At 38.6% G+C, this 21,449-nt stretch overlaps 1 protein-coding gene across 1 annotated transcript in view; it reads right to left on the bottom strand.

Annotated features, from left to right (window-relative positions):
• The window catches only part of SLC9A9 (solute carrier family 9 member A9), a 630,868-nt gene that overhangs the window by 567,628 nt on the left and 41,791 nt on the right, over nucleotides 1–21,449 (bottom strand). The window contains exons 3-4 of the mRNA XM_054700753.1: nucleotides 2,421–2,498; nucleotides 838–914 (exon numbers count right to left, since the gene is read on the bottom strand). Of these exons, the coding sequence (XP_054556728.1) occupies nucleotides 838–914; nucleotides 2,421–2,498 (155 nt within the window). The remainder of the gene's footprint in view (nucleotides 1–837; nucleotides 915–2,420; nucleotides 2,499–21,449) is intronic.

The raw sequence follows: 21,449 nt of genomic DNA, 5'->3' as shown, positions 1-21,449 counted from the left end.
GCTGGACAAGTGACTAGTGTGTGCTCTTAGCATCAGTTTCTGGTGCCAGGGTACAACAGCTGTATGCAGTAAAATTTAAGGGTAGAGTTGGCTATTTCAGATAGTTTAAGACATCTACACCATCATAGAGCTGCTGTATGTGATTTCTAAAGTGGAGAGGTTTAATGTATTGGACAGGATTATAAATGAATTGGATTGACTTCACCATTTTGTACTACATTTTGCTTTATGATAAGCTGCAAGTCAGAGTCTATATCTTTAGACATGAGGCTTAGCAGCACAACCTATAAAATATAATGAGAAAAAAACAAGCCGGGATTCTATAATGTATTGACCAAAAAGCCATCCCAGCATTAAACAACTCAGCTGATACTTGGAAATGTCTATTTCAGACAACTCTCTTATAAACTTTCCTTTGAAAAGAAAATCCTGACATGTAGTTATTATTATATCCCTGTCAAATATAGGTAGGGTTGCAAAGAAGATGTAAACAGAATGCAGTATTTATCTGCATTATTCAAGCAAAAAAGGAAAAGAAAAAGATTCATTGTGATTCACATAACTCAAACCAAATTATCCATATTTCCCAAGACAGAGAAGTCCAAAACTCACAAAGAAAATCTAGCAATTTAGTCCCAGTTTGCTTTGCTTTGAAGCCTTGTGCTTGTCAGAAGACATGTAAGCCTTGGAAATTAAATCAGAGAAACATGTAATAATGAGATCTACTGAAAAAATTGACAATTTACCCAGCCAATGTAAGGAAAGGAAAGGCGAAGTTCCTCCCACAGATCAATGGCTCCACAGCCACATGGACCTTAAGCTCCAAATGTCACTTACCCAATGACGACACAGGAGGTGGCAGTTCCCAAGAAGGCATATGTTAAAATAGATCCTAAGTTTTGAAAAAAGTGTCTCTGGGGGGGGAAAAAAAATATATATATATATAATGTATATCAGCATTTTTTTTCTTAGTATAACAGGAAATAAAAATAAACTATGCATTTTTACAGCCTCTTCCTTCTTGCACTTTCTAGGCAATTTTTTTTAGAGCCTCAGCTCCTGGCCCTAATGAATAACAAAAGATTTAACTGATATATACTGCAAAGGGCAGGGGTTTCTCAAAATAGGGAGTGAAAACTATATCTGGCAGGTGACAGGGTACGAGAGAAAGCGAGCAATGTTCACAGAGGACTCGAGTCATTAACAAAGAAAACACAATTTTTAAAAAGTTTTGTTGTCAAGGGAACCTCTGTAACATTAAAAAAATACTATTCTAATAGATTTAAGTTGCCTTTTGACTTTTATATTTCTTCTGAATGTGCTAAAACAAAACTTTAAAAGCCTACAATAATTTACTTGTATGAATCACACAAACCATAGCCTGGTATATAGGGCCGAGGGAAGATGGCCTACGTAAATCCAGCCTCTAAATCGCTTCAGATGCTTATGTGGAGACTCCTTCCCAGTTCTGTCAGTGGGAGCTGAGTAGCCAGAACTGACAGCAAGAGGGAGCCTGGAGTACACAAGAAAAAAAGACCTGTGCTGAGGAAGCTGCCTAGCCGCTGGAGCTTCTGGGTCAAAGGAGGAGAGTCCCAGGAATCACGGCACTAGGAGTGAGCAGCAGAAAAGCCTCCAAGTTATCTCTGTACCTCAAAAATCTACAGACCAGAACCTCGTTCTGCAGCATCGAATGCTAGAGAGAACTATTGATATTATGTCAATGAGTAATCTAAAAAACATGCTCATTCAGGCTGGGCCTAAGGAATGTCAGGTAAAACTCACAGAAACTGAAAAACTGGATTCTCTATGACCATCAGCAGAGTATGAGCAAAGCGTTCACTCTGATGCATCAACCTAATATTAATTAACAATGAACTCTATACAATCATCTAGAATAATAGCACTGTCTGGTATAACATAATGCAAACCATGCATGCATGAGAATTTATTTTTTTCTAATAGCCACATTGAAACAATTTTTTAAAAGAATGAAAATGAACTTTCCTATGCTTTATTTGCCCCAAATATGTCCCAAAAGTTATCATTTCTACATAAAATCTATATAAAACATGGAGGTATTTACTTTCTTTATTTAATGACAAGTCTTTAAACTCCAGTATGTATTCCATACACAAAGCATAAAGTTAGTCTGTACCTCAAAAATCTATACGCCAGAACCTATAAATTCAGACTAATCACATTTCAGGAGCTCAATTGCTGCATGTGGCTAATGGACCGGTATTGGACACAGCAGGCTGAGGGAATTCTAAATAAGTCATATTTGAATCTGTTTCACATAATCTAAGACAATGATATTCTTACCAACTTGGTAAACCCATAAAATATCTGGGATTTTAGATAAGTGCTGGTAAAATTCCTTACCTAAAGATAAAAGAAGACAATAATTTTATTATATTTACCTTCTTTAGGCTGTATCCTGCATGAAATATAATTGGTGGCAGTAAAACATTGAAAAATATTTCTGGATCAAATGTCATCTGCCAGAAAAGACAAAAGTGTGGTTAGAAAGATGCTTCTTTGGAATACTAAAAATGTGCTTTTAAAAGATCTTTGTAATATACAAGGCACATATACAACCTTAGCAGAGATGAAAATAAGAGAAAATGAAAAAGCCATAAATGCAATATAACTACAAATATTTTAATTTAAACCTCTACTCCTTCTATAATTAATAGTAACAGCAGGAAAACCTCAGTGTAACCTCTCTGAGCAAATAAAGCATTTTCCAATTAATTGATTAGTTATTAATTCATCATGTTTTAAGTGTTTTTTTTCTCATCAAAGAAATAGGTAGGCTCAATCATTCTAGCTTATAAATAAAACGGTCTCAAAAATTTCATCTTTGTTTTCCCTATTTTATTCCATTCCAATGTTTAAAATGTTTTCCAGATTCCACTGAAAAACCCATTTAGTAAGTGAAAATGGTGTTTGTTTCTTGACAAATCTAATATTTTTCCTATTGACATTAACTTAAATGTTGAAATAAACTTGGCCCCTCAAAAATTTATTTGGCAAAAAGTACAATAAAATCAAATTTAGAAGATCTTGAATTCAATATCTGATATTAGCTGGGTAGTCTAAAAAAGGAGATTCATTTAATCTTTAAAATTCTCTCTTAAACGCATTCTCTTTCTTTCTCTCTCTCTCTCTCTCTCTCTCTCTCTCTCACACACACACACACACACACACACACACATACACACACACTCAGAGACACTCATTACTTTACAACCAAGGCTTTCTTACCATTACATTACTCATCAAAATCAGATATATGGGTTTCACAACTATAATTTTTAACTTCCTCCTCCTTTTACACCTGGATCACATGCACTCATCTCTGAAGCTGGATCTCAAAAGTTATTCCTCTGTGAAATCTACTTTAATTTCTCCATCCAAAACCAACTATTAGGGCCTCCCTGGTTGCGCAGGTGGTTGAGCTCCGTACTGTGAAGCCGTCCGCAGCCTCTGCAGCACCAGGTCAATCCAGGCTGGCCCTCGAGAATCCCACATGGCGAAGCAGACCTCTCCTGTTGTGCCCACTGCTCCCCTCAGCAGTGTATTTTATCAGTCTGCCTGTTTTGTTCCCCGCTCTGGCTCTGGTGAATCCTCTCACCCTCCCGTGCATCTGTCCTGTACCCCGGTTCTTGTATTAATAAATAAATCTTTAAAAAATAAAATAAAATGTAACAGCTTTTTTTTTTAAAGAGTAACTATTATTCCTCTTTTTCTCTATCAGCAATTTGGACCCTCTCTTGCAGTACATGTGTGTCATAACTTGTATGATTATTGTTTTGTGTTTGACTATTTGCCTCCCATTAAATTGGAAGAAAATCAAGCATCATAATGATGTTTAGTCAATTCTGCATTATTCCCTTGCCCCCTCACCCTCAAGCTAAACTCATTGCTCAGTATAAATATTCTGAGTTGGAAAAAAATTACATTAGAGAGCCAAATCTATTAAAAGTCAATAAAAGATGGGTCACACATATGGATTATTTTTTTTTTTTTAATGAAGAAAAAGCCTCTTTTGGCTCCATTTTCCATTAGGGACCCAAATGGGCATTGTCAGTGTTCCTTTTCTCCCTTCCTCATGCTGGCCCCTTGACTTCATTCACCTACAATAGTACCTGTGAAAAGATAGATGAGAGAAGCAGGGGCCACTTAATTCAGCTACTTCCTGGGTTATCCACCCACTGACACCACAACTCTTTTATCAGTTCCATAAATTTACTGAACATTCAGGTAGACAAGCAATGACCTATCCATAGTTCTCTGTGCTTGGATTCTTCATTTAAAATGAATATAGGGCCTCCCTGGTGGCGCAGCGGTTGAGCGTTGGGTTGCGAAGCTGCCCGCAGCCTCTGCAGCGCTGGTTAGATCCCTGGCTGCTCCCCGGCCACCGGAGGAGGGTCCGACATGGCGCGCAGACCTCTCCTGCCGCCCGCTGCTCCCCTCAGCAGTGTACTTCGGTCCTTCTGCCTGCTCTGCTCCCGGCTCTGGCTCTGGTGAATTCTCTCACCATTCCGCGCTTCTGACTATACCCAGTGCTTATATAAATAAATAAATAAATAAATAAATAAATAAATAAATAAATAAATAAATAAATAAAATGAATATAATAGGACTTCCCTGGTGGCACAGAGATTAAAGTCTCAGCACTATCAAGCTATCACCAGCCACTGTGGCATGATTTCAATCCCTGGCCAGGGGGAACTAACCCACATAGCACAGCAGACCTCTCCTGTCCCGCCTGCTGCTCCCTTCAGTGTGTATTTCAATAGATCCACCTATTCTGCTCCCCACTCTGTCTCTGGAGAGTCCTCTCACTCCCCGCATCTCTAGTCTACACCCCAGTTCTTGTATGCATAAATAAAATAAATCTTTTAAAAATATATAATAGTGTGATGTCTAATGCTAAGGTGACTATAAAAATTAAATGAAATAATACTTGTAAAACCTTTGCAGCATTGCCTGGCCGATGTCAGCATTCATTAATAAGGAAAATAAAAGATGTGAATAAATTTTTTTCAAGTTATGCTATTTGAAGAATCTTCCCCCCTGTCAGGGACTACAATCCACAAATGTGTAAAATTTGGGCAAAGGCTCTTAATTTTTTCCTCTATGTCCACTCTTTTTTCTAAAATTATTCAAAATACCACTTTTGATCTATTTTCATGAGACCTCATTAAGACTATATCAATTGTATATTGGATAGTTTTTAGCAAAGAGGGAAATTTCTGAGAGCTAGAGGAATGAAGTAAGGCAACTGTGATCAGCTAGACAAGAGAAATATAGTGGCATAATACCTTGTAGAGAAAATCCTTAGCCTCGGCAGATTTTCTGCAAAAATGGCGTTAATCACTGAACCAGAACATTTCAATAATCAGAATTCTCTATTCCCTATATGCAGGTTAACTAATGTGCTATTGAATTACAGTTTCTGGAGCAGTCAGATGAAACTGGCAGGCTGAGAATGGCATGCGGCATATGAGGATTTATTTGTATATACAAAACAGATTTGTGTTTCTTTCAGACTTGCTACAAGCTTAGGAATTACTAAATCAGAATTCTGGGAGTAACTCCAAAGCCAGACAATTTCTCAAAAATGGCTGGATCTGCCACTGTACCTACCTCCAGATGGTGATTCCACATGTCATTTTCTCAGACTTTGTGTTCAAATCCTGGCCTTGGAGGTGAGGCTGTCTTTAAGACCCCCCAAAATAAAAATTCTCATGGAGTATGAAGGGGGAAATGTAAGAGAAGATGAACAGAAAGAGTGGAAAACTAAAATTATTCCAGCTAAACATATTAGTCTTTTGAGAAACAAATCTTACGGAGCAGCACTGTCCACTGATGACAGAAGTGATTCGCAACCATACTGCCCAACCCTATAGCCACTAGCCACAAGAGCTGCTGAGCACTTGAGTAGTCAGTGCAAGTAAATTTTTAATTTTCACATCTGTGTCTTGTGGCTATTGGAAGTACGTTTATACCGTTGCTAGAACTTAAAAATTTCTACCATTTAGGTTGCAGATGTGATATAGGGCAATGAGGGACACTAAAACTGGCCAAGGACAGTGCCCAAACAGTTTGCCAGTCACTGTCCGAGTTCTTCACCTATGCACAACTACAAGACTGCCCAGATGCAGAAACCAACAATAATGGTATTTATTTAGCAAACAAGGGAAAACAAAGTCACTGAGGTCACAATTGGCCGTTTAACCTCACCTGACGCAGTGTGCAGTGTTTTAAGGTCCTAAACAGAAGTCTCCCAAGATGGCATCTTCCCACCAGTGAGAGCCTAGAGAACATGGGAGCCAGACAACAGGCTGGGATCCAACTCACAAAGACAGCAGAAGACACAACAGGAGATGCTCCCCAGAGCTGCTGAGATGTGGTAGCACAGCACTAGACATGCAACACTCAAAACAGCAGCTGCAGCCACTGAATGACCCGAAAAACAGCCCACACTCATGCATCTCAGTAAAGTACCCGGCTCGGAGTCTTCTTGTTCCCTTCTAGGCTGCAACAGCCAATAAGTTGGGAACAGTCTCAGACTCTCGGCTACCTGAAAAGCCTGCTCTGAGACTGGCTGTTGGAAGCCTATCCACATCCTTTAGAGGCCTGCAACAGCCTTCTGGAAGATCTGCATGGTGGGGGCAGAAATGGCTGAGCCCAGAATCTCTGAAAATCCAAAAACACTGAAATCCCAAATGTTGAATCCCCAGGGTTGCTTCAACAGCCCCTTATATTTCTTATCAGAGACTCCATCCCCACAGATACTTTGTATTTCACCTGGAGCTATTCATCCTCAGCAGCAGCCCCTCCAGGGGGCGCCACCTGTAACAGCCTTTGGCTTTAGCCTCTAGTTACAGCTGGTCTTTTATTCTATATAAAATGCAATTTATTTGGAGCAATAAGTCTGACCCTGAGACTCTGAGATGGAAGAATTGTGTGTACTTCACGAAAGCAGTGAAATTTTTAAATATTGGGATTTGATTCTTAAAATACTTAGGTAACATGAGGGCAAAAAAAGTATCAATTTGTTCACAAGGATGCGGTGAGTTTTAACTGCTATCTTCTTTCTATATGCAAAAGTATTTGGCAAGAAATTGCCCAGACATATGTTCACAAAGCTAATCAACTTGAAAACTTCCAACAGTAAAAAGGAAATGCACCAAGTTTATTCCCAAGTTCATCAGAAGGTTAGAGACACAAAATTCTGTTGCCTGAGTGTTAGGGCATCTTGTGACTCAATGTGAGTTATCTGGGAAGAAATATCAATGTTCTACTGAACTACTAAAGAAATAAGCACAAAAATAACCACCCTGATAGGGACCTGTGATTTATGCGGCATATTGCTTCCAAAGAGGCCTTTTAAAAACATTGTTTTATCAACTCTGACAACATTGCTGAGTTGTTGCCGACAAATGCAATTACCCCCATTTTCCAGAGACAGGAAAAGAAATGTATAGCAAGCCCAGTGTCAATCAACATGACAGGATATTACTGGGAATTGGGGACATATGCATGAGCAAACTAATTACAGGTTTGCCCTGCTATCCAAAGTAAAGGGTTCCTATAAAACCTTTCGTAAGCTGAAATGGCATAGAGCAAAGAAACAACTACCATTAATTGATATGGAAAAAATGTTCTTCCCCAGATACCGCCCCCCCAATAAACTGCCAAATCATGCCAAATGACAATCATACCAAATGACAAATAAGCCTAAAATAGCATTAACATATAGTAAAAGCAGGAATTGTGTGACAAATGCCCAGCCTATATAAAATACTTCTACTAGAAAAATCTTGATGGGGCCATTCTGACTGCTCAGAGTGTGATACCTTTAAAATGGCCACATTTTAAAGTCTCTTTGCTGCAAAGAACATGAAGCTATATGGTAGATACACTGAACCCATGAAGGTTCTGGTCAATGAAAGGAAAGACTGTCCAACTTCAGTACAAGGTACAGGGTTACGTTCTAATTCAGAGCTCAAGGTGACACAAGAGTGGACTTGCAGACTCCATGGGAAAGCTCAAGGTTGAAGCAGCACAGGACCTGAGTTTTGAAGAAAGGGCAGGGGCCTGTAGGTGGAGCACCAACTAGTAAGCCATACTCCTTTGTCTGCCTAGAGACAGAGGTCAGTGTTCTCCAAGCCACTGAGGCAACTAGCAGCTTCCTGGAATACCCATTATACTTAAAAACAAAAACTTTAAATATTTTAAACATTTAAATAGTCACAAATACATTAGAAGTGAAATTCAAATTTTATATACATTTTTAATACAGATGAAAAACTTCAAAGAGAATTGACTCAGGGTACCCAGAGACAGCTCAAGGGCATGCATTTTTCCCTCTGTCCTAAGGTTCTTTGGTGTGAGGCACATTTGGGTAGGAGAAGGGAAAATAGATTCAGAATGCCTGAAGAAAAACAGCTACACACTAATTAGATGACTTTAGTCTATTTACTCGGAGCCTTGGCTTCCTCATTTGCAATATGCACATGCAAATGCCTGCTCCTAGAGTTGCTTTCCAGGATTAAATGTAATAGTAGATGTAAAGGGTTCTGCTTAGTACCCAGCCCCAACTGTTTCTCAAAAGGAGTTCATTTTACCTGAACCTAAATGAAAGAAACTGTTGAAGTGGTGGGTTGAGTGCAAGCCGCACTTGGAGAGCAAAAATAGAAAATACTGCATCCCTGAGGGTGGGGGAGGAAGTTAGGACCTGGTAGATGACCAGATTATGAGCTTCTCTCTGATGCACTGGAGGTGGATTTGACCTATATTCCTGCAACACAAGCAGGATTAAATAATAAAATGGCAATTGGGAGTATAAAATTAGTAGGGTAATTTGGCAACAGATAGCAAAATGTTAAATGTTCATAGCATTAGATTCAGCAAGACCTCACGTGAGAATTTCCCCTGAAGACTTGCTTGCACATGTGTGGAATGACATGACATCAGGACAAGAGTATTCAATGCAGATGACAGGATGGAAAAAAGGAAAGCATGAAGGATGACTGAACTATGAAATGGCTATATAAATTATGATACAATCCGTAAAACTGAGTGTTATGCAACTGTTAGAAAGGATGAGGAAACTGTGCCCGAACTGATAGGGCTCTTTTCTGAAATTTATTATCAAGTCAAAAGAGCAAGGTGCAAAATGGATGTCTGGCATGTAGAAACAAAATTGATATTGTTTCATGGTACCCATTTCCTTTTTTCCTGACCAGACACCTAGACTGCATTTCCTGTAGTCACGTAGGGCCATGTGGCTGAGGTATAACCAACTGCATGTAGATAGCCTTAATGTATGTCATTTCCAAGCCTGGTCCCTACGTGTCCCCCCAGATTTTCCTGTGCTCTGTCTTCCTGCCTTTGTTAGCTCATGGAGAGTCCTGAATCCCCAGGGACTTGCAGAACTGCGAGATTCAGGGACATCTGAACCATTAATGGCTCCTGGAGAAGAACTCAATGGTCTCATCACTGGCCCAAAGGCCACCCCAGATTTGGACATGTGCCAAAAGTAAGCCCCTACTGTTCTAAGTCACTGAGATTTGGGGGTAATTTGTTAAAGCACTTAACCTACTCTATAATATTTTTTCAAAGGGAATGGTCTAGAATATTTATATATATATATATATATATATATATATATATATATATATATATAGAGAGAGAGAGAGAGAGAGAGAGAGAGAGAGAGAGAGAGAGAGAGAGAGAGATTGCCTCCATGGAGGCAAAAGGGGAGAACTAGGTGGCAGGTTTAGAAGAAGGATTTTCTGTGTGTATCTGCCTTCGTGTCTATAAATATGCATCCCAGCAATTCCCATCATGACACACACAGAGAATAATTACACTGTGTCAACAGAGGTAATCTGGGGGGAAAGTTCAGGTACTGATGTGGGGCTCAGGGCTGGAAAGGGTGAGATTAGGATTTGGACCACCATGTCCCAAGGATAAAGTGACTGACATCTCAAGGCACAAATGTAACCATCTCCACACCAGCTGGGGTGTGTACAGGACTTATCACCCCAGCCCTGGTTCCTGCTTTCCCTCCTCCCTCTCAAGGGAACAGAGAGTAACTAATCTGATGGACAAGCCTGACAAGAGGAATTGAGTGTATGTATGGAGCTCAGCCTCTCTCTCTGCAGCAAAATCAGTCTGCTTGCTGAAAGTGAGCTCCCAGGCTCCTGCTAACCCCAAACTTTACAAGAGCAGAGCCCAGCAAGCAGACTTATGCTGTCCACCTGGGCCTGTGGCTAAGTGTTAACGTAATTCTGGAGTGAAAGATGAGCAAGGTAGATCAGACCAAATCTAATTATTTCACCTAGCTTTTGATCTCTATCTCCCCACTATATCTCTGTCAATTTATTATAAAATCAGGTAGACGAGACATAAAAGTGAATGATCCCTTTGAGACTCCAACATTCCCCTTTATTAAATCTTTTGAACTTTGGGCCACATGAATATGCTACCTCCGCAAAAAATAAAGCCTTATTTTTAAAAAAATAAGATGTCTCATATAGATTACTTTGGAGGGACTTCAGGATTGGCCTGGATAAAGAGAAGCCCTTGTTAGGGTGCAGTTGCCAAAAGGAGCACAAGCTAATGACAACGTGAATGAAGGTGGCTGTGACAGAATGGACAAATCAAACCCAAGAGACATCCATTCATTCAAAGTGTTTACTTAGGCAAAACTAAGCACATGGCAGGGAGGACTAGCAATATTTGTGGGTGAAGTAAACAGAAATGAAAACCCTCAGGAGGAACCATATTGCAACTGAGAGACTGAGCAAATATGATTGAATAGCAGCTGATTTGGCAGAGGCAAGAGGGGTCAGAAAAGTGAAGCACTAATGGAAGCCTCTGTTCGTTGAGCCTGAGGTGTGCATGACACCCTTAGAAATATGTGCTGGGGGGAGGCAAGGCAAGGACAGATGGCCCAGAATTGTGGTACAGAGGAATGATCTGGCAAGTGCATAAGGAATAGATGAGGAGGAAGGGCCATCAGGAAGAGAAGCAGGCCCAAGAAAGAATCTGGCCTGGGGAGGAAGTGGCACTATGAGGGAGAGAGACAGACAGAAAGCCAGGGGGAGGGCGTACGAAGAAGGTACATGCAGAAGCAGGGCTGCCAGACTTAGCAAATAAAAAATGCCAGACTCCCAGTTATATTGGAACTTCAGATAAAAAACATTTTTTTCAGAATGTCTTTTTAGTAGAGTTTTGGGACCTTTTTCTACATTATTCATTACTTATCTGAAATTCAATAGATAAAGAAGCAAAAATGAAAAACTCCAAAATGCATCTGTTTCTAAGCCTGGCTGATGGGGGGAATGACCCCCCCACCACCACCACTCCACCCTGACGTCAAGGACAGAAAAGGAGTTTGAGGAGCAGGGGAAATCTTTTAGATTAGCAAGTGGCTGTTGATCCTTTCCAGCTAAATACAATCAAGAAGTGAGTGCAGGGTGTTCAGGGAAGGTGAGTGATGAGAAAATGACTGTGGGTACCAGGACTCTAACTGGGAAGGCGGGGTGGGGGCCTGGTGGCAGGCTCTTTCAGAACCCGATAAATGGCTCCGGGATGAGAAGGAGAGTAAAGGAAAGAGGGGGACACAGGGACCTAAGTCACAAGAGAAGGAGGCAGAAAGGGAGATCAGGACACAGAATGTGACAGTTTACCTTTAGGGAGAAAAGTGGTACGAGCTGCAAAAATTAATGAAGCAATGATTTTAAATATGGGGAGAAATCCAAATTGACTTTTGAATCAGGGAATGGCCACAACAGTTGATGGTTTTTCACAGCAAAAAGCATTTTTCTATCGCTTCATTTGTCTCCTAGAGTCCTCATAAGTGGCAGTCACTCCAGAGAAACAGCCGATGTGTAGGATGTATAAGAAACACTTTGGGCCACAGACACACAAGCTGCCAGGGGGAGTCGCTGCCTTAGAGGTCACCCTTTTAGGGGTCTGCAAATTGCTTCCTGCCTATTCCCGATTCGAGGACGGGCAGTGGTGATAGGCAGTAGTGACCATGGTTGTGATGCCCCCTTTCAACCTAAGTAGTTTTGACCCATTTCACCTATTGTTACACACTGTGAAGTGGTGTGAGATTTTCTTGGAGGGAGGGGTTCCTCTGCTGAGAAATGTTTGAAACCCTGACCTAATGTAGTCTCCCCCAAAATTCAAGGGATGTGTGGAATTTCATCAGGCCACTCAGAGGCACCACTAAACTTATAAATCAGAACTTTTCTCTTCTATTATATTTATTCTTAATTTTGCTTCAAAAAGTGTGAAATAATACATCAGAGTTGAAGTGCTTCCCTCCACCCTTTCCCAAAAGTACCTGGTACCCTAAAGTTAGAAAGTGTTCCTTCCACACATGGCTGTATCCTTGCACTTCACATATATGTATCCACTACTAATTACTAATTATTATGTATTAATTATAACATAAAATATTATTGTTAATTTTGTTAAATAATACTTTTATTGTAACATGTTAATACATGCAATTGGAATATTTTAAAATTTTACAGTAATTCAATCATAAATATCCTTCTGTATCCTACATTTTACATTCAACATTGCTTTTGAAATATATCTACGTTACTACATGTGCATTTGTCCATTCACTTAAACTTCAGCAGTGTTGTATTCAACAAATATATCATGCTTGCTTTTCCTTTCTTTAACAAGAGAATTAAAGTAGTTGTGTTGTTATTTCCTGTTTTTTTGCTATTCCTAAAAATGGCACAACGATATTCTTAAGTTTTTCATATCCATATGAAAATTTCTCTAGAAATGGAAAATATCTAGACGTGGGACTGCTGGTTGATAAGATGTATGAGTTTTCCACATTAATAGGCATAGACAAATCACTTTAAGGTGATTATACCAAGTTGCATTCCCACATGACAGTATAAGAATATGTCCCCACAGTCTATTTAACTTGACATTGACAAATTTCAAATTTTGCCAATCAGATAAGGAGGAATCTATTTGACATTGTTGGCTTTGCATTTTCCATGACTAATAAAATGAGCACGATTTTCTGATTCATTGGCCTTTTATGATACCTCTTTGGTGCAATTTCAGATCATGTCTTTTACCCAGCACAACATTTTTTTATTAATCAGTTCTTCATACTATCTGGTTAATATCCTGGTTTAATTACTTACATTTCAAATATATTCTCTTTTTTCATTTTCTTAAAGTTTTTAACTTTGTCTTTTAGCTTTGTTGTCTTTTATGTGTCTTTTGTGTGCAAAAGTTATTTATCTTAATGTTGAAAAATGTATTCCATTTTAGCCTTACAATTTCAGCATTTGGTAACCTCTTTAAAAAATCTTCCTCTATCTTGACATCATAAATAAATTTTCTGGTAAAATTTTATAATTGACTGTTTCTAATTAAATCTTTAATCTATCTCAAGTTTGTTATGTGATATGAAATAAGGATCGGATTTCTTTCTTCGATGTGGATAGCCAGTTGTCCCAGGAATTTTCATAGTATTTGGTATTTCATCCTTTTCCCACTGATTTAGATTAGCTACTATGTCATTATCCATGCCTTTTTCAAAGATTCATAAGACATTTAGGCTAATGAATATTTGATGCCTGTTATCTGATATCTAGCCCATTTAATAATTCAAAATATAGGCAAAGCTTTATACCAGTAGGTATTCACTCGAGCATTATTTACACTAGTGAAAATTAGGAACAACTCAAACTAAGCACATTTACGTCCATTACTCTGAATTTTTAAAAGCCCAAATAAAGGTTTAGGCTATGATAATAAATAAATAAAACAAGTTACAAAGTTTTAGAAGCCACTTGTTTTCAGCAATAACAAAAAAATGTAAAAAGACTAGATGGAAATTTAGCAAAATTTACAGTAGTTGTACAATGTTGTGAGATTCTTTGGGTTCCTCCTTTAAAAAAAAACAAACTCCTATTTTCCTCAAATGCCATCGTGTAAAGTTATAATTTAAGAAGTTATATCATGAAAGTGATAGAATCACTAATGAAAACTACATAGATATTTAAAACATTGAACAATTATGAATATCTAAGATAGAATGGAAACTTTTCAAAAAAATTAAAGTAAAATCAAAGGTGATAATATGTGAGGAAAAGTTAAGAGTTTGTGACCTAGTTTTGTCATGATTTTTCAGTGCAATAAAATAGCTGAAAGTATCTAAATCAGATTCAGGAGAGTTCACATGAAATGCCTGTTAAGTGGTTAATCCATGCCATATCCAAACCTTACTGAAAGACTGAGTGTATCCCCTCAACTAGAACTCTTAGTATTATGAATGTTAATGATTAAAATGGTGGATCATGGAGATGTATATGTATATTTGCATTGAAGTTTGTAGAAGCAGAAATAAATTGCAGAAAAAGGGTAAGAGGAGAACAATGTAGAGAAAAATTTAACAATCATAAATTATAGAGAAATTGTGAGACTATGATCCCACAAAACTATCATTACTATTAAGGAATTCAAATTCTAGAATCAGCAATACACTTACACTACTGTGAATATTATACATGCACAAAATGACAGATGTAAACACTGATATTTCATTGGAGGTAAGGGAGTACATGCAACCACCAGCAAGATTAAGGAAAGAATTGAGAACAAAATATTTTTATATTAAATATTAATTTACATATACTATATATGTATATTATATACAATATATTATATTCATTTTATATAAATTTATAATTTTAAATATTTAACATTAATTTTAGAATGAAGACCAGTTCTGCCATGGATCAATCTTGACCATATTACTTAAGCTTTCAGAGCTTTCAGAAAATATCTGTTCACCTCCTGAAATAATGGTGAGATTGAAATGGGCAAGGAAATAAAGAAAGCTTTTCTAAATAGCAAACTGCCATGGAAAAGGAAACACACAACCATTATAATTCAGACAGAGCTTAAGGTCAGGGTCTTCTTCATTTATAGGTGATTAGTCTTTGCCAATTAAAAATAATAATAATAATAATAATAAAGATTAAAAACTGGTATTTCATAAATCTATTTATAGTTTAAAAGTGCCTTCATACATAGTTTTTTTTTTCCTTCAAACATTCCTTTAAGATAAGTGAGTATGGTGAATCTCCACTTTTGCAGAGGGAAACAAGGGTCGAAAGTCAAGTGACTTGCCCCTAGTCACTTACTGGCCAGTAGGAGGACTCAAGCTTAAATCCTATTTTCTAATTGTGAGTCTAGTGTCTTGTTAATAATAATTATAATGAAATTTATAATTAATATACTTTGAGCACTTACTATGAGCCAGACATTATTCTAAGTGCTTTACCTTTATTTTCTCATTTAAAATTCTCAATAACCAAGCAAAATAGTTAGGGATATTCCATTTTAAAAATAGAGAAATTGTTTGGGAGGTTGAGTATCTCACCCAACGTCATACAGCTCATAATTGAATTTGACCCAAGTGATGAGCCCAGGAGCTGCCCTCTTACCACAATACTACACCCTTGTTGCTCCAGGTCACCCACTCCACTGGTGGAAGTGTCCTCATCAGTTGCAAACACAAGAAACCACCTAAGTTTTCCAGATTGTTGCCATAATGTTTGGTGGCTGATGGCCTATGTTTTTATATAAGATTCGCGAACTCATCTGTTAGCTTTGTGACTCTTTACTAAGGTGTTTATATGTCCTGGTTTAAACAGAACAGTTTCAGGTAACCCTTGTTGTCCTGGTCTAATTGTTCATGGAAACCTCTTCACTCTCAAGAGTCCTGGTTTGAAAGACAAATGACTCCTACTCCTGACTCTATGTGTCCAGATTTCTGGCCTTGTAACTAACTGTATAAAATTGGATTGGTTGCTGGTGGAAACTTGGGAGCTTGTCCTTCAAAAGGAGGTCACCCACTGGCCTCCACTACCATAGCATTGTCATGACAGGGGACAGAATAGAGCATAGGATGGTGTGAGTCTGGTATGGTCACCACCTCCCTAAGAGCTATTCATTTCTCAATACCCGGTAGAGGATTGCAAAATCATTCAACACAACTAAATCCTATATATAAAGAATGATTTCCTCCTATCTGGAATTGAATTTAATCTTAGTCATCTTTATGATATAAACAAAAGAAATGGTGCTTTATAACTCTCAGAAAGTACAGGAGCCTCACCATCCCACAGCGTTTCTTTCTTTGCTGTACAATTTTTCTGAGTTTGCATTATCTTTATTGGACATTAGCTTTGAAGTATGTGTGCAGCTTCCCTTCACAAGGCCTCACCAGGGAGGCATGGCCTGGGGAAGCTAGACAGAGAAAAGCTGAGTCAGCAAGGACCACAGTGACAGTAGGCAAGCTTAAGGGGACTGGGGAGAGGGGAGGAAGAGGTGCTGAGATCAGCAGAAAGCAGCTGTCAAACAGTTTGATGTAAAATTAAAGTGATGTGCTTATAAAATGGTGCATTCACCTTTAAAATGGTGTGTTAAAAAAAATAAAATCTTTCTTCACCATACCCAAATCAGACTTTGCCCCAAGGGGGAAGGAAAACTGTGCCCATCAAGGGCCGATGTTAAGGAAGTAGAATAATATTTGCAGCACACTTTACATGAAACAACTTTTTCTCACTATTCTGAAAAGCAACCCTCTAATGCTAGTTCTTGTTTTATAGATAAGGATGATAAAAGAAGGAAAACAGTAAGAAGTTAATTTGTCCAGTATCTCAAGGATAACAGAGGTATAGATGGGATTCAGCCCTAGGTCTAATATGACTAGTCAAAACTGCAATGGACTGAATATTTGTGTCGACCAAAATCCATATGTTGAAACCCTAACTCCCAACATGAAGGTATAAGAAAGTGGGGCGTATGGGAGGTACATCATGAGAGTGGAGCACTCATAAGTGGGATTAGTACTCTTACAATAGGGACTCAGAGAGTTCTTTCTTACACTTACCAGACAACAAGCTCTGGGACCTTGATTTTGGACTTTTCAGCCTCTAGTACTGTGAAAAATAAATGTTGTCTAAGTCACCCACTCTATGATATTTTTTAACAGCAGCCTGAACAACTAAGACAGAAACGTTATACACATCTTTATATTACCTTAAAGGCAGTCAGAATTTAAGCTAAAGACATGAATTTTTAACAGTGGAATTTTAAGGCAATTATCATGTAATGTGGAAAAAGGTGAAAATGAGGTGTTTGGTTATTTCTGATTCTCCTAAAATAGAAATCATACATGCAAGTATTCAGTGGTGAGCTGGTAAATAATAATCTCTCTAAAAAAAAAAGTGTGCAAGGCTTGATTTACACTATTTGATATCACTTAAGTAAATATTCCCACCACAGTGCATTTCAAGATGCCAGTGGTTTAACAACTAGCTTGAAAATTTTCTGGACATTTAATAAATAATCAGCTCTCAAGAGCCAGAACAAGCCTGTTCTAGTACTCCACTGCATAATTTTACTCTATGTGATAAATCATTATTTAATGTCTGTTCTTAGGTACATAGCCAATATAAAGTTTCCCAGCTGAAGGAAAAATATAAGAGACCACATATTCACCCACATCACCATCACCCCCCATGTCTTGTTTTAAGAAACAGCAGACCCAGGAGAAACTCAAAAAGCAGGCTACAAATGATCCTCTTGGGAAATTTATATACAGGAAATTTCACTTTGTAAGATAATCTCCCTCTTTGTATTGAGGAGGATGGTTCCAAATGACAAGGAATTTATCCATGGTGAAGGCACAGACTTATACTACATAACTAACCTTACCGTAATATACCTACTTTATGTGGTGACCTTTCTAAAACTTGCCTACTCCACATCCTTCTCTGTTTTGGCTGCAGGTGGCATTTACATTTAAATTCTAAGACACCTCTTTGGGTTTCTTGTTCTCCAGCTTTCTCCCATAAATATTATTAACATACATATGTTAATATATAATATTAATAAGGATTATAAAAGAAGAAAAACCATAAGAAGTAAATTTTTCAGTATCTCAAATATATATATTTATGCATATATAGATCATGTATATATAATATATGCATATATCATATATATTATATATGCATGAGATATATGTTAATAAGCGTCTGTTTATTTTTCTCTTGCTATCTTCCTCTTGGTAGGGATACCCTCACCAAGAACCTAAACTAGAAAAGATGTTCCCTCCCATACTAGCTTCAGTGTGTTGGCTACTGGGCTTGCCCTTCAATGAAAGTCTTTAGTCCCTGCTGGTGAGCTGCTGTAGCTCACCTTCAAAGACAGAATGATTTGACATTTTATTTTAATTTTTTTAAATTTTTATTTATTTTTTGTGTAGAAGAATTGGGGTGCAGGCCAGAGGTGTGGGGTATGTGTGAGAAGATTCACCAGAGACAGAGTGGGGAGCAGAACAGGCTGTGAAATACACTGCTGAGGGGAGTGGGTGAGACAGGGAAGTCTGCTGCACCATGTGGGTTGCTCCCTGGCTGGGGATGAACTGAGGCCTTTGCAGTGGGACTATATGATGATAGTGCTGAGACTGAACCCTTAGGCCACCAGGAGGACCCTGATTTGATATTTTAGAGCCTGGTCAATTCAATACACTGAAAAAGATGCTGAGAAGTCATTTAAACTTCAGGTTTCCCCAGAGCTAGCCCAAATTGCTGGGCTTGCATCACAGCTTCATTTCCTCCTTGACCCACTCAGGCTCCCTTCCTCTCCCATGCAGAGGTGTTGATATCAAGGATACTTAGGGCCTCCCTGGTGACGCAGGCGGTTGAGCGCAGCACTGTAAAGCTGTCCACAGCCTCTGCAGTGCAGGTTCAATCCGACCCGACACAGAGATACCCACATGACACGGCAGATCTCTCCTGTCTCACCCGCTGCTCCCCTCAGCAGTGCATTTCAGTCAGTCTGCCTGTTCTGTTCCCCGCTGTCTCTCGTGAGTTCTCTCACCCTCCCACACATCTGGCCTGTATGCCAGTTCTTGTATAAATAAATAAATCTTTTAAAAAAAAAAGGATACTTAACAGTCCTGTTCACTAAACCTGGCCTTATAAGCCCATTCTCCAAGAACTTAATATGCAAAAGTCAGAAAGAGAGGTAATGAGCACCTAAATTTGCAGGGCAACCTTAAATACTGAACTCGGTCAATTAGACAGCGTACAGTTAGCACTGTAACTAGAAATGGATGAGATGAACTTCTGGGAGGCCCCTAATTCAGGAGAGGATTCAATAGTAACAGGAGACAAGCCAGTTAAATGCACAGCTTCCTTCTAGTCTGCACACCTTCTGTGCTGGCTCGTGTGGTGCCTGCCTTCAGGCTGTATAAGCTACTAATGAGGACCTTCTTAAAGCCCTTGAGAAAAGCTGGGAAATGCAATTGGAAGGAACCTTACATAAGTACTCACCGGAGACCAGCAATGATAAATGTGTACTCTTACCACAGTCTAATGTTTAAAAGGAACAAAGCAAAGAGGGAGAGAATTAAAAGATCCATTTTAAGTTTTATCTGCTCTTGGTAGATGTCTGATGTGAAATCTGCTTTACCCCCCGCCCGCCACTCCACCATCTTTCTTGTGCCCAGGATCATTTTTTCTCTTTGCCATATGTGATTTTTTTTTTCTCTCGAATGCGACTATTTGAAGATGAGACTTCAAGCAATTCAACCTTCTGAGTAGTAAACAGCCATCAGAATCCTGGTATTTTACTCAAAAAGGCATCTGTGTTAGGCTACAGGGTGTAAAATCAGCAGCCACTAAGACATGCAGAGTAATGGTGAGAAATGGCAACAGAGAGAAGAAGGATCGCTCCTCACATCACCCACTCACTAGCCAGCAGTATCTCCCATGTACCAGGTCACGACTTGGGGATGCAATGTAACACAGAAAAGCCTAGTCCCCTGCCATATTGAAGTCTACAGTCTAATGAAAAGATAGGCATTAATACAAATGTCACAGATCAAAATTAACTTATAACACAGCTAAAATACCTGAAGGAATGGCAGGTGGAACTCTTAAACTGTGCATTAATGAGTCAAGAGCACTTGATACTGGAGTAGTATGTTCATGCAAAACTATTCAACCCCAAAGAGCATACTTATCTCAGACCAAAAGTCCATGTACTTATTGGTGTTGAGACTCAGAATACAGTACTTAAGATTTCAGAAATGAGCTGCGTTTTTAAAGGAAGATATGAAAAGTAGTTGAATTAAAAATATGAGATGTTATATTGAGATGTGCATATGCTACAGAGTGAACAAGATAATCCACTTTTGTGTGCAAAGGCCTTTTTATGGTTCATTTTTATCTCATTCTTTAGAAAATTCTTGTTTGATATCTGCTTTAAAATGTACATAATATAGGGCCTCCCCTGGTGGCACAGCAGTTGAGCGCTGGGCTGCAAAGCTGCCCGCAGCCTCTGCAGTGCCGGTTCGATCCCCAGCTGCCTGCAAGGGTCCCACATGGCGCAACAGACCTCTCCTGTTGCACCTGCTGCTCCCCTCAGCAGTGTATTTCCGTCAGTCTGCCTGTTCTGTTCTGCTCTGGCTCTGGTGAATTCTCTCACCCTCCCACGCTTCTGACTGTACACAGTGCTTGTATAAATAAATAAATAAAATCTTTTTTAAAAATGTACATAATATATTAATAGTTCTTGCAACTAATTTGTAAAAAATATAGACATATATTGGGTATATACAAACAAAATTACTAATGTAGTACATAATTAAAAATTTAGAAATCAATGTTTAAAAGTACTTAGCAAGTAGTACCTAATAATAATAGTTACTGTTTACTGAGAATTTGCCACATGCCTAGCATATTGATCTTTTTTTTTTGGTTAGTTTTTTTTTTTTGTGGGACCCTTGCCGGCAGCTGGGGAACAAACCGGTGCTGCAGAGGCTGCGGGCAGCCTCACAGTCCAGCGCTCAACTGCTGTGCCACCAGGGGAGGCCCGCATATTGATCTTTTATGTGAAATATTTCATTGAGTTCTGATAATAATAACCTTTGGCAGTTGGTACAAATATTGTCCCTTTTGACAACATTAAGTCATTAGGGTACTAACCATGATATTATGTTGCCTCAAACATGCCAATTCCTATCATATGTGCTGATGCTTGAAAGAATAATATCTTGTGGGGTTTTTTATTTTGCAAAGGCCATCTAGGAGAAATACTTTGTTCTGTGATAACATGTAATAAATATGAGAATTAATAAATAGAAAATTATATCAAATAACATGGTATGAGTCATATTTTTTACAGATTGGCATTTAGCTGAACATAATTCACTGTGATCTCAAATTAAATGGGAAAAGAAAGTAGAGGAAATAGCTCCTGCATCCCTAGTCATACAATCCCCTACCCAACAGCTGTGAAAATCAGTCCTCGATACCTAAGTGGGTGTTACCTACTCAACATCCTGAAGCACC

The sequence above is a fragment of the Talpa occidentalis genome, unplaced genomic scaffold (genome assembly GCF_014898055.3).
Source record: "Talpa occidentalis isolate TD23 unplaced genomic scaffold, MPIMG_talOcc4v2.1 talOcc4.4, whole genome shotgun sequence".
In the NCBI taxonomy this organism is placed as follows: Eukaryota; Metazoa; Chordata; class Mammalia; order Eulipotyphla; family Talpidae; genus Talpa; species Talpa occidentalis.
This window is presented reverse-complemented; position numbering and strand designations above follow the sequence as displayed.